Raw genomic sequence first — 13950 nt, forward strand, 5'->3', positions numbered from 1 at the left:
ATCAAATCCCCACAGCACACTTGCAGTCCTCCAGATCCCCTTCTTCATTCCCAGCATAACAACCACTGATTTTTATGGGTGATACCTCAAACTTGTCTCTCTCACAGTGTCCTAAAAAATATCCAAAACCACCAACAGCATTCATCCACAAATAGGAACTTGAGATCATTAGCAAAAATGCTAAAGCAACACTTATTACCCTCTTCTTCCCATCCCATCCAATACTTTTGCATCTAGGCCATTTCAAATTAAAATAAAGTTTAAAATATGGACAACCCTGCTGTATGACAATCCCTTACTAGATTGTCCCTGACACACTTCCATTAACCTGAATATATATTAAAGTAGAGTAATAAAGAACCCTTAAAATTCTCACAATAGCCTCTTTCACTATCAGCTGTTCTAGTACCATAAACAGGAAGTCTCAGTTCACAATCTCAAAAAATATCTGAATACCAGATAGAGGTTTCACTGCCCTCTCTGCATTATAATATACTCCTGCTAAACAAATTAATCAACAACCTTCAATGGTGCACTAATGACATACCCTTCAGAAGAGCTGCTTGTGCTGGCATCATTGTTGTCAGCAAACCCCAGTCTAACAACATTACCACAATCCTGCCAGTATCTTCATATCTGTACTGCAGAGTGAAAAAGGTTTAACATTAACTTGGGTCTCCTTATCCTGTTAACCCTTTGTAAAACCACTACTGTTTTCTTTCTCATAGATTGAGTCGGTGAATCCCCCTTCCTGTTAACCCTTTGTAAAACCACTACTGTTTTCTTTCTCATAGATTGAGTCGGTGAATCCCCCTTCAGCATCTTAGTAAATATACTAGGGGTGGCTTGTGGTAATAAACATTGGTCTGTAGTCCCATCAAATGAAAAAAAAAACATTTAAAAATGCTTCTTTTAGTTTTAACTTAAAAAAACAGACTGAAAAGAAAGCAAATATAAAAGTACTATCTGTTGTAAGTGTGAGGAAAAAACATTTCTTAAATAATAGATCATGATTAGAGCAAACTTGTTTTTTGTTGAAGTGCTAGCTAGTCTGCCTTTAGGACAATATATATATTTTCTTACTTTTTACTAGGACATGGAAGTCCACTTTTAGGTAGGTGAGTTATATTACTTCTGACTGCTCTTCTATTCGAGTTTCTTTTTTTGCTGAATGCTGAGCACTTGCCCTTTCCTGTTTGAAGTAAAGGTGCTTCAGGTTAATACATTAAACAAAGAACTGAAGGCAGAATTAGTGAGACTGAAATTCAGATGTAAAAACATAGCCATGCCAATGGGCTGGGGATGACCAAGTATGCAGACAACTGCAAGTTCAGGGCAATCACAGAATCCCATGAAGACACAAACATCCTCAAGGAGGGTCTCACACGAATTAACTATTGGTGTAAGAACCATGGACTCAAACTAAAATGCAAAAAAAGTGCAGAAATTTCTCCTTCAGTAAATTATCCATCCCCACAACCTGCAATATTGACAAAACACATCTTAAGATAGAAACAGTACTTCGGGATCGGAGGACTTATGTGGCTAAGATCTGGTCTTTGGCCAACATGCATCCACTACAGTTAGGAAGTCATTTTATATCGCACAACTTATAAGTAAGGATATTGCATCCAGGTCCAGGGAAGCTACTGTCTCTCTGTACTCAAACCTTGTTAGACCAGTCGTTAAGTACAATGCTCCCCTTAGTATATAATTGCAAAGATAATGTATCAACTCAGATGTCCACATAAATTCCTTACCAAAAGAATACAGGTGGTCCAACACATGAATTATGAGACTGCCTTAGATCACACTCTCCCTATTTTCAGTTTCTCATAGACTGTTAAGGGGTGACATCTGCCTAGCCTTTAAGGCCTCCTCAGACACTGCACTGATGAACGTGCTTCATATCAGCAAGAACAATTCTGTCAGAAATACCCATTCAAGGGGTGTGGCTTGGATGGCAAGCTGAAAGCAGCATAGTTCTTGAGCTCTGCAGCCTTCATTTTATTCTGACAGGATTTTTTTATTTCATTTCACGAACAAAGACCCGAAACTACTAAAACCAGATTCTGGGAAGTCATAAGTTACAAGTTGATGTAATTTTTAAGCTAAAATGTTCATATTTTCCTGTCAAACTTTCAAATAGAAGGGACATTGAAACCATATTCACAAAGGAAGATGAGAAGCTCCAAATTTTCTCAGCAAGATACTCCAATGAAGAAAGAAATACAGGCAATCCTTACTACAGTTCAAGACTTGGTGGGTAAAATAGACAAATTAAACTTAAAAGTGGGCAATATAAAAGAAGATACCACCAAACAAATAACCTTATTAAATGAAGTCCTTTAACAACAAACTGCCCAGCTTGCTGCTTTGGAAGATTCTGTATCTTCCAAACCATAACAGAAAGAAAGAAAAACGTAGACTTTCTTCTTCAAAAAAAAAAACATGAGACTCATTGAAAAGATAGACAACATCTCCTAGAACTAAATACATCATCACTGCCTCCTATAGTTCTACAGCTCTATTGAACTATTTGACCAACTACTTAACAGTTACCCCATGCTGCTACTTTTGTAAAAAAACAAAAACAGTGTTTTTATTGCTGTTTAATGAACTATACTGATGTATTCTATCATTGTTAACCTTTTTTATCTTATTTACTTTGTATTCCTATGAGATAATCTGTAATGTTTATGTGCAATGTGTACTATGTATTTGTATTTTTCTGGAGGTTTTCTCCCCAGGACTCCACTGAAAACAGGCTCCTTGTGGCCCAATGAACTATCCTGGCAAACTGCAAATAAACAAATAAATAAATAGAACCAGGATAAACAACATAAAAATCTATGGCATCCTGGAGCAGATGGAGGGCGACAATATGATTAATTTCCTGACTTCTTGGATTCCTAAAATCCTAAACCTACCTGAAGCACTATCCTTCAGGATAGAAAGGTCACACAAGTCTTTAACTACAACTTCTGCAGCCAGTAAAAACAGCCATCCAAGATCTATTATTGTAAGATTTATCTCCACTCAAGACAAAGACCTTCTTTTAAGAACTGCATGGTCCCTTGCTCTATTAAAAATTGGTGACCAAACTATCAGGTTTGACAACGACTTTTGAACCCTTGCAATGTCCAAAAGAAGAGTATGTGTCCCTCTAATAAAATCATTAAAAAAGGAAGGAATCAAAGCACAACTCGTATTCCAGCAAGAATATCCCTGCCAGAAGAAAAGAAAATATTTGACTCTCTCGATGAAGCATCCACATTTATCCAAAAAAAAAAAGAACCTTTTAAGTCAACCTGAACCCATGGATTCTTCAATGAACATAAAAAGACAAGCTTCAAAAATGAGGGACTATTAAAGAAAAAAAGAAAGCCAGAGACAAATAATTATACATAACTTCAGATTTCATGCAAGTTTTTTCTCCCTTCTAAATAATGAGAAATCATACACAGAAGGTAATGTAACTTCTTTTTTCTCTCATATTATCTTTCCCACAACAACACTAACTTTATAAATAATATATATTACTCAAAATTCAAGTAAATCAAAATCTTATCCAATGGCAAACTACTATTTTATACTTTCATCTCTTTATATACATGACATAGCACTAGTGAAATGGTAGTAAATCACTTACTCATTTCATATATTTATATATATTTCTTTTATATCTTATACTTATTTCTTCATGTATATGCCTTCCCTTTCTGTTTAGTCCTAGTGTCATAGTATTTAATCACTGCAGGAGAGATAAATGCTTACTGTGTTACTGTTAAGTAATTATTTATTTTTATTTATTTACATTTGTTTACCGGGAAATTCTGACTGGACACAGGTCCTTTTTCAGTGGAGGCTCAGGGAGAAAAGCTTCACATGTACAAAAAGTAAATCTTAAATTAAAAAGAAAGTGGTGAGATTTTATTATTATATATACATTTACTACTTAACTGAACTTCTGCATGTGCTCCATTTATCTAATACATCTTATAGCTGTGTATGGTTGGTAATCTGGAGCCTTTATTTTAAATATTCATCATTTTATAAGTTATGCTTAAAAGCTTCACTTCACTAGAAAATTCCCACCTACTTACTTTTTTGATGGAATTTTGACAACTATGTTGACAACCAAAGCTTCTAAAGGCTTCAGTTAGCTCACAGACTCATGAGAAACAATCTGTGCTGTCTTCCAGGAAGTAGGTATGACCTCTGAACCTGTTTCTCTTCGTTGAACTCTAACAGCCAATCAGATTCAAGAATTATTGTTTGAACTGTATTTTCATTCATTTAGCAATTATTTTTTATCTAAAAAGTCTTATAAGCATATGTTTTACTGTAAATAGTGATTTCTTTGATCTGAATTGCATTTATATTTAAATAAGAATTACAAATATGTTTCTGACACTGACAGTTTTAAATGCATCTTTTTTCCTGTCTGCTTTAATGATATTACAGTCCTGTATTTACTCATACCAACAAGTAATTATTAGAATTAATCAATTTATCTTAATCTGTTTAGATAAAAATAATTTTAAGAAATTGTATATAGCTACATGTTCTTAGTTCATGCATACATATATATTAAATTGAATTATTCCTTTTGTATGTTTTTAATGTACATTGCAGTTCCCCTTCTGCTTGTTATTAATCTGCAGTAGCTAGGAATTTCCACTAGATGTTATGAGAGTGTTGGTTTGTGGCTTCTATGAGAGTTATAGTAAGCATAGATATACTTTGTCCATGTAGAAGGTTATTAAAATGTACAGTTTTATTCCAAAATGTAGCATTTTTAAATGGTCCATAACAGTTTTAAAAAATGTATTTGTCATAATGAATCAAGGAAAGCACTTTTCAGTTTTACTTATAATAGCAGTCTCCATCAAAAGATAATATTTAACATTATCTACAGGATTCACGATGGCTTGCATGGAGTCTAAGAGTAGTGTAAGACACCATGCAGCCATCGCGATCCAGGAACAGCTTGAATGTGCGTGTAAGAGAGCATCTAAAACGGCTCTTACATGGGCAGGGCATGGATATGCTAATTACCTCACTGGCAGCCGAAAGGCATGCAAATGAGGTAAATTTGCGATCCAGGAAGCAGAAACCTGCCCGTGTAAGAGCCGTGTTATCTGCAGAAATGTACTCAGTTGATAACTGAGTACCATTCTGCAAATAACACAATGGAGCCTTGTCAGCTCCAAATAAAGGTTGCAAATGTCGCAGGCAGCATGCCAATGGCCATATATGTGGCCACTGGCAAAGTATCCTGATGCAAACATGAAATAAAAATAATTTTTTTTCGGTGATTGACGATGTTTAAACGTAGCGCAGAGTCGCGCAAACCGGCTGCACTATAAAAAAAAAAACAAAAAATAAAAATATTAAACCCATAAATGTGGGTTTATGCAAAGCATGAGTATACAATGGAAGAGAATAGCAGGGTAAAACAACATGGCCACCGAGTAGGGGATGCTAAGGGGGGAAGCGGAGTGTAAGACATGTAACTAAGCATTAGTAGGCAATCCTATGTAAATGAGTGGTAGGATAGTGAATCGCACTGTTACATAGAAAATGAACACAATCCGTGCAGTGTAGGAGTAGGATAAGGGGGAGTAACAGAGTAGGAGATAGGTGACATCACGGGAGGGATGTATGAAAGGAATGCAGCTCATTGGAGCACAGTGGCATGTGAAAGCTGTCAGTCACACATCATGGAAAGAGGAGTGTCAACAAGTAGGCATGGGAAAGCCAAGAAATGGAAGGTGTACACGATTGATAACACCAAAATTTCTTGCTGGGCGTGCATGCGCGCTGGTAGGCACGAGTAAGATAGAGTGCACGCATGTAAGCGTGAGTGCGTGCGTTTAAGGCAGAATACGCATGGAGGAGCCTGTTTAAACACCTGTATGCTTGTTTGCACTGGTGTGCACGTGTTTTAACCCGAATAAGCAGATTCTAGTCCGTCTAGGCATGTATGCATGCGTGTTAGCCACTGTGAGCGTGTTTTTGCTGGTATGCACATGGCTCACCCCTGAGGAAACAGAAGGGAAAAAGGAAGCATGGGAAATAGTAGGAAGCTAGCAGAAATTACTGGCAGAGCTAGCAAGTGAAAACAATCAGAAGCAGGCAATTACACAGGCAGAACAGTAGCCCAGCCCAGCACTTAAAAATTTGGCAAATAACAGTGCAGAATGCTTCTCTCAAGAGACACTGCAACAGAGGAGTAAGCTACTAGAAGTGAAAATTGAAAAAGCTTCACTCAGACCAAAAATGCTAGGGGCTGCCATAGCTGTTATAAGGAGACATATGCAACTTGCTGAGGGTGGTGACTATGCAAATGCTGCCAGACAACCCACAGTGAGGAGATGGAGAAGAGTGTACAGACCCAGGGTCACCTACCAGGGGTTACATGAGCTGGAGATAGTGGAGCACTATAGAGTGGACAGAGATCTCCTGCAGCAAATTGTTGAGCTGTGCAGGCCACGCCTCACACACAGAACCAACAGAGGGGAACCCATCCCAGTGGAAACCAAGGTATGTGTTGGCCTAAGAATACTAGCAACAGGTACCTTCTAGAGACCAACTGGTGATATGATGGGGATATCACAGGCATCAGCATCCAGGGTACTGCACCAGTTCCTGGATGCCATGTCAGCACATGTCAGTGAGCATGTATATTTCCCCAATTCCCGTGAGTTATTGGCCAGCAATATGCATCTCTTCCAGCAAATAGCAGAATACCCTGAGGTAGTGGGTGCAATAGACTGCACGCATATACGCATCAAAACACCAGCCGGTGAGCGGGGTAGGGCCTACATTAACTGCAAAGGCTTCCCCTCCATCAACTGCCAGGTCGTGTGTGATGCCCAGGGCATAATAATGAATGTGTGTGCTGGCTGCCCTGGAAGCTACCACGATTCCCATATCTGGCATCTGACGCAACTGTACCAGACATTTGCCAATGGGGACATCCCACATGGTCACTTAGTGGGGGATGCTGGCTATGCACTGGAGCCGTGGCTGATACACCTGAACAACAATGCCATAATGAGGCACTCGCACAAACATGAAATGTAATTGAGCGTGTGTTTGGGCTGCTCAAATCACGGTTCCGGTGCCTGGACACATCTGGTGGAGCCTTGCAGTACTCACCAACTACATGTACCCAAATTGTCATGGTATGTGCTATGCTACATAATATGATTCTGTGAAAATTGCTGCAGCAGGACCAGCATAGGGCTGGGCCAAGCAGCCCCTCACCATTGCCAAGCCAATCACAGGCAGAGTGTGACTCAGAGGAGGAACAACCTGAGCCTGCCCCAGTAGGCAGAAGGAGTCATGCCCAGTATGCCCTGGCCTTGGCAAAGCAGCAACGCATAGCACATGCACTGGCTCAGTAGGAACCCAGGAAATGATACCTCTCTCTGACTCACACATATAGTAAAAGGGATGCCTAAGTTGACGCAACCTGCTATCAAACATGTACAGGGAGTGTAGTATGTGCATCCAACATAGACAGTCCAGCAGCACCACCTGAGGCATGATTGACATGTGTTAAGCAATGTAACACCATGTAGTATATGCAAACATGATGACCCTGACTAACATCCTACCCTCACCAAGCATGATGCCAGAATATGAAGACGAGATGATCAATTACAATAATTGGCTTAAGTATTGCATTAGTCAAAGGGGATCCAATGCATGCCAGCCTGGGATGACATGCTGAGCAAGACACGATGCTCCACCTCCATAGGTATCACAAAGGATAAGAACCTAGATGTAATGCTACCCAATGCCAGATGTCCAAACTGAAAGATGCAAGCAGTCTAAACTCCCCTCAGCATGGAGAATGTTGATATCTGTCCTGTAACAGAAAACTGGGTTAAGGCTCACAGGAGCACCCTAACACTGACAGGTTACACCTCATACTGTGCTTTACAGCCCCAAAACATGGAACAAACTACAAAAGGAGGGTGAGTACCAATAATTGTCAAGGATAACCACACCCCCATGTTGGTACCACAGCAAGAAGCAGCATGGATTATCCATGCTCAAGTAACAGTGGCTAAGACTGCCTGCCAGTATGTAGCCTGCTACAGACTACCCTCGTAATGCCAGGAACTGCACTTGGCCTACATTGGAACACATGAAAATATCAAGCTCTCCAAACAACATTATATTGGGTGACTGAAAATACTCAAACATAGACTGGGAGCATTATCCCAGCACCAACACCCTAGGCCAAAGGTTCCTAGAATCCATAAACCAAAATGCTCAGGAACAATGTACCACTCCCACAAGAGGGGTAAGCATACTGTATGTGATAATCAGCAACATGGGTACTCTATGGCCAGATGAGAAGTGTATTCCTCACTGGTAAGATCAGACCATAGAGTAATCACACTGGATATTCACATCTGGACCACAGTCCCTGACCAGAAAACCACAGTGAAAAACATGTGTAAAGGAAATGTTGCATTCCTCCAAACTGATGTGGAATCCATTAAAGGCCCTGTGCCTGTGGAAAATATGGGCCACACCTCAGAACTCTTTATAGATGCATTCTATGAACACAGTCAGGAATGCATGGATTATGCAATCCCAAATAAAACCAAGGCCTAATACCATACACACAGGCATCTGGCATGGTGGACCACAGCCATTACCAAACCATGCAAGAGAATGAGGAAATCACAGCATGATAGAGAAACCCAAAAAGGGAAGTAATCTCTGATCAGTATTATGGCAATAAAATATGGCCAGTCATAAAGTCCACTAAGGCCAGCTACAACAAGTTGAATCTGTGAATCTTGGGCAATGTTACACCTGCCCCATGTGCACAGACAACCCCCTCCACCCCCCAAGAAATACAAATATATGTGAGAGATGCAAGCACATCTCCAAACTGGAGGCTGAGCTCTGTCAACTCAGTACTGTCTAAACTAGTCAGGAGGAGATGGTAACCACACGCACCACAAACCCACTCACATAGACTTATCACAACTGCAAACCAAATACATAAACACACAAAAACATTCCTGGAGGCTCTAATTAAAAACCACCAAATCAACAGAGGCCTCCAAAGCAGACACCCAAGCAACCACTATCCCCAAACATAGCACATGCAACACATAGTACACAAAGTCAGTGTGCCAAACAGTCACAGCCCGTAAGGACAAACAACATGCCTGATACACTTGTAATAGGTGACTCCATAGTCAGACACACTGATGTCCCGCTTACGTGACTGAACAAGAAAAAGGCTACAGTAAGCTGCCTGTAGGCTGCTACAATCTGCCACATAACACAATCATGCAGGTCACTCCAAAGCAAGTACAAATATGACTCAGTCATTGTCCATGCTGGTGTGAATGACCTGAGACATACCCCCCTGGACTACATGTAAAGAGACATAGAGGAGCTCTCCGATTATGTAGGCCAGACCGGTATGACTTTGACCCTGATCAGCATCCTACCCCCACCAAGAATGATGCCACAGTACAAACACAGAATGATCAGCTTTAACAATTGGCTCAATTACTGGTGTCATTCCAGGGGGATACAATGTGTGTCTGCTTGGGATGTCATGCTTGACAAGCCATGCTGCTTTGCCAGGGATGGCTTGCACCTGTCACCTCTGTGTGTCTGGATATAGGCTAAGGCTCTTGCCACCTCCATAGTGCCTTTTGTAGGCAAGGCTGAAAAGACAAACCCACCTCCCCAGCAAACATAAGTGGAAAAAACATGAGGGTAATGCTGCGCAATGCCAGATGTATAAACCACAAGATGCATGCTCTCAAGGCCCTCCCCAGTATGGAGAACATCGATGTCTGTGCAGTGATGGAAACCTGCATCAAGGCTCCGGAGAGCACCCCAGCACTACCAGGTTATACCTCAAATCATGCTCTTTGGCCCTAAAACCTGGACCAAACCACAAAAGGAGGGGGAGTATCCATATTCAGCAAAGGTACCCACACATCCAGGTTACTGACAATGCACGAAGCATCAGAGACCACCCATGTGCAACTAGCTCTAGGCAAAACCACTGTACAGTTTGTAGCATGCTACAGACCACCGTCTCAGACCCAGGAACACCACTCAGCCTTCCTGAAGACACTGGAGAGTATGAATGTCTCCCCAAATACCAAACAAGGTACTCACACATCACCACATAGGTGGTAATTCATTACGTATGGAAGAAGTAATCAGGGACCTAAGGACACAAGTGGACAGTAACCCCACATGCGACACTCACTTTGCCAACGTGGCTAGGAAGACCACCTATATTGGCCACCTTATCATGAAAGGATACACATCTACATCAAGAGAGGTCATTGCGCCCCTATACTCTTCTCTTATCAGGCCCATAAGTGAGTACAATGCCCCATTTGGGATGTACCGTACCCGACACCTGCAGCAGTTAGAAAAACCTCAAAACTACCTCACCAAGAGGATAAAGGGTGTCAAACATTTGTCATATGCTGCCTGGCTGACAACACCCCAGCTGTATGCAGTCACATACTGCATACTCAGAGGCGATGTATGCCTGATGTACAAGGTCATGTCCAATACAGAATTGATGGACATGCTCCACCTCAGAAAATCCAAAGCCATCAGAGCTGCGAGAGCGACAGATGTCAACCTCAACACATAAATAAATCGGATGTGCTGGAGGTACAGATTGCTAACCCAGAGGCTCCCTACACTCTGGAACAGAATCCCACTCCATGTTAGGCAGAGCCCTTCACTGACTCTCTTCAACAGGAATCTTGCCAAGTGGATGGGAGATCGTAGATTTACACTGGGGGTCTTCAGTGTGTCACATCAAGACAGAGGCACAGTAAAGTAAACCCTAAATGGCCATAATATTCACATAGCAAGGAGTGGCGAAAGCCACACACACTCTGGCTAGGCTGATAAATGCCCTAGGGCAGATAGCGCAGTATGAATCTATGAACCTATGGAGATAGAAATTGTACAGGACACTAAGGATAATCACAAGGCTGTCTTAACTGATGGTAGAAACTTTGTTGGGAATTCACAGATATGCTCTGAATTACCAAATATTACAAACAATACACCAAACCCACACACATTGCCAACATCCAACCTGACAGGTTCAGTGCAACCCCCCCCCCCCCGCCAAAATGACAAATATCTATCCCAGCAGAGTGCTGGCCCCCTGACATTGCAGATGCTGAGGTAACAGGCAGCATCTTCAAAGCAAAATGCACAGCATCAATGGTACGAGATGGTGTCCTGGGCTGTGTCCAACATGAACCCCAAGAAGAATGGAATGCCAAATAACACTACTGCTCAATTTCAGCCTTACCACAGGATATGTACCCAAACAGCAGTGTACAGCAACAGTGATCCCTCTCCACAAAGGTGGTGTCTGAATGGATACTGCAAACTATCACCCCAGAATCCTGACAAGCTTGGTCTGCTAAGCTATGGAAAGGATCATCATGGACCTCGGAAATAAAGATATTGGGGACCTACAGACACTGGACCCTACCCAGCGTGGCTTACTTAAGGGCAGATCCTGCCCCTTAAACATGTCTGACTCATTTGAAACAGTCATCAAGGCCATTGATGAGGGAAATGTGGTCCACACAGCCTTTCTGGACCTTGCAAAAGCCTTCCATACAATACCCCACGTGTTCATTATAGATAAGCTCACCAGCTTAAATATAAACCCCTATGTCAGTAGATGAGATGCAAACCAGCCCAAGGACAGAACTGACATGGTCAGACATGCTGCAGCCATGTCAGACTACAAACCAGCTACAACTGGCATCCCACAAGGCTCAGTCCTGGGACCTCCCTTGTATGGTATATATTTCCCATAGGTACAGGCCAACATGGAAAGACTGTGTCTGAACAAGTTTGCAGAGGACTACAAACTGGGCACCTTATCTGACCCTCCAGCTGACACAAGCATCCTACAAAAGGGCCACATAGAAACAGACAACTGGTGCCAGAGCCATGTCATCAAGCTAATTGCAGAAAAGTGTATAGTCATCCCCTGTGGATAAACAGTAAGTGCCCACCAATTACCACATAGGTGTTAACCCATTAAGTACTTTAGAAGTAATAAGAGACCTGGGGACACAATTTGATAGATATCTTGCATTTGACAACCATACCATATACCCACCTAATCATGAAAGTAGTCAGATCTAGATCAGGGGAGGTCATCGTGCCTCTTCAGTCATCCTTCATCTGCCTCACAATTGAGTGCAATGGTCCCTGTGGGATGTACCTCAGCAGACACCTCCAGCAACTGGAAAGTCCCCAAAAGTACCCCACCAGGAGGATCAAAGAGCTCAAACAGATGCCATGTGTTGCCTGATTAAACAAACCGCAGCTCCATACAGTGCCATACTGCCTGCCTAGAGGCAATCTGTGCCTGATGTATAAAGCCATGTCCAAGCTGGAATCAATGAACATGCTGCACCTTGTACAATCTGAATGCCAGTGAGCTATGCACATGAGAGACCTGAACCCCAGCACTTACATACATAGGACATGCTGTAGTGATTGATCCATAGCCCAGAAGCTCACTCCACTCTTGAGTAAACTCCCAGTACAGGTTAGCCAGAGAGTCCCTCATTGACTCTCTTCAACAGGAATCATGATGAGTGGATGGGAGATGGTAGGTTTACCCTGGGTATCACTGTTATGTCACGGGTAGACAGAGGCACAGTATACTAACCTTGAAATATATCATGTAAAATTCCAGTTACAATGTGTGTTGAAGGACAAACACACTCTCTGACTAGCAGTAGAAATGGCCTAGGGCACATCGCTAGTGTTTGTCAATGTCCACCCAAGTTGTGGAATACACTACCAATGTTGCACAAGCCTGGTGTAAGTAGTCCATATCCGAACAAAATGCAGCATGGTCATATGTGCACAACTGGCCCTTAACCAGTCTGGTGTGCTCACTATGAATATTTAAAGCAGTGATAGGACTGAAACCCAGGATACTGTCCACCACAATGAAAGTATTGAACCAGTACACTATACAATATTACAGTGTATGGTCAGTATGAAAGGATGTTGACAACTGTATGCAAACTATCCCATGGAAACCCTGCAGGCACAGTATAATCCCTGTCGGGTTCAGACACAAAGCAGTTGGGCAGTATGTACACAACATGACTCCCAACACACAACTATAAATGTGAAATATTGTTGAAGTTCACAGACACCCACAAATGTGGTGGACTGAAGATCTCAGCATATGGAAAGCACACACTGGGCATGCTCGCACACTTTGATAAATGAGACATATGTCTTTGATAAATGAGACATATGTCAGGCAACAAGCCATGGAATATGCCTGAAATGGGCATGCTCACACACTTAGGCCATGTCTCAGTTTAGCAGTTGGCCACACATATCTGATATTTGTATGTGTTAAACCAGGAACCAACCACAATACAGCAATCTGCCCAGTGCACACAGTTAAATGACTACAGAGACATAAGTTAAATAGTGGATCCCACACATATTCAAACATCTTCCACAGATACACAAGTTGTACATAGAAACAGGGAAAGCTATGGCAATAAAGACCTGCAAACAGTGTATCAGCAACAAATATTTTGCATCTGAAAAATTAAACATATGGGTGTAGAGGTCAATACTAGGCTGTTTGCCCTAGGGAATGCAAGCTTAGCCAGAGTGTGCTTGGCATCTGCCTCCCTAGTACAGTAGGCTACTGTGCCTCTGTAAAATAGGTCACAGAAGGCACCATGTAAGGCTAGTGTGCTGTGCCTCCATCAAGCAGGGACACAGTGGTGATCCCAGGGGTTGAATTTGCAATGTCACATATATGTTTGAATCCTGCAAATGCTCAGTGTGTGTGTGTGTGTGTGCTTGGGTGAGGGGGGTTAGTGTGTGTGCAATTCTGTGTGAAAGAAA

The 13950-nt window shown here is 41.9% G+C and overlaps 1 protein-coding gene across 1 annotated transcript in view; it reads left to right on the top strand.

Annotated features, from left to right (window-relative positions):
• Positions 1-1302: 1302 nt before the first annotated feature.
• The window catches only part of LOC122805983 (vomeronasal type-2 receptor 26-like), a 111758-nt gene continuing 99110 nt past the window's right edge, over positions 1303-13950 (top strand). The window contains exon 1 of the mRNA XM_044076222.1: positions 1303-1458. Coding sequence (XP_043932157.1) covers positions 1303-1458 — 156 coding nt within the window. The remainder of the gene's footprint in view (positions 1459-13950) is intronic.

Source organism: Protopterus annectens, chromosome 7.part0 (assembly GCF_019279795.1).
Source record: "Protopterus annectens isolate FY-2018-M chromosome 7.part0, PAN1.0, whole genome shotgun sequence".
Taxonomy (NCBI): domain Eukaryota; kingdom Metazoa; phylum Chordata; order Ceratodontiformes; family Protopteridae; genus Protopterus; species Protopterus annectens.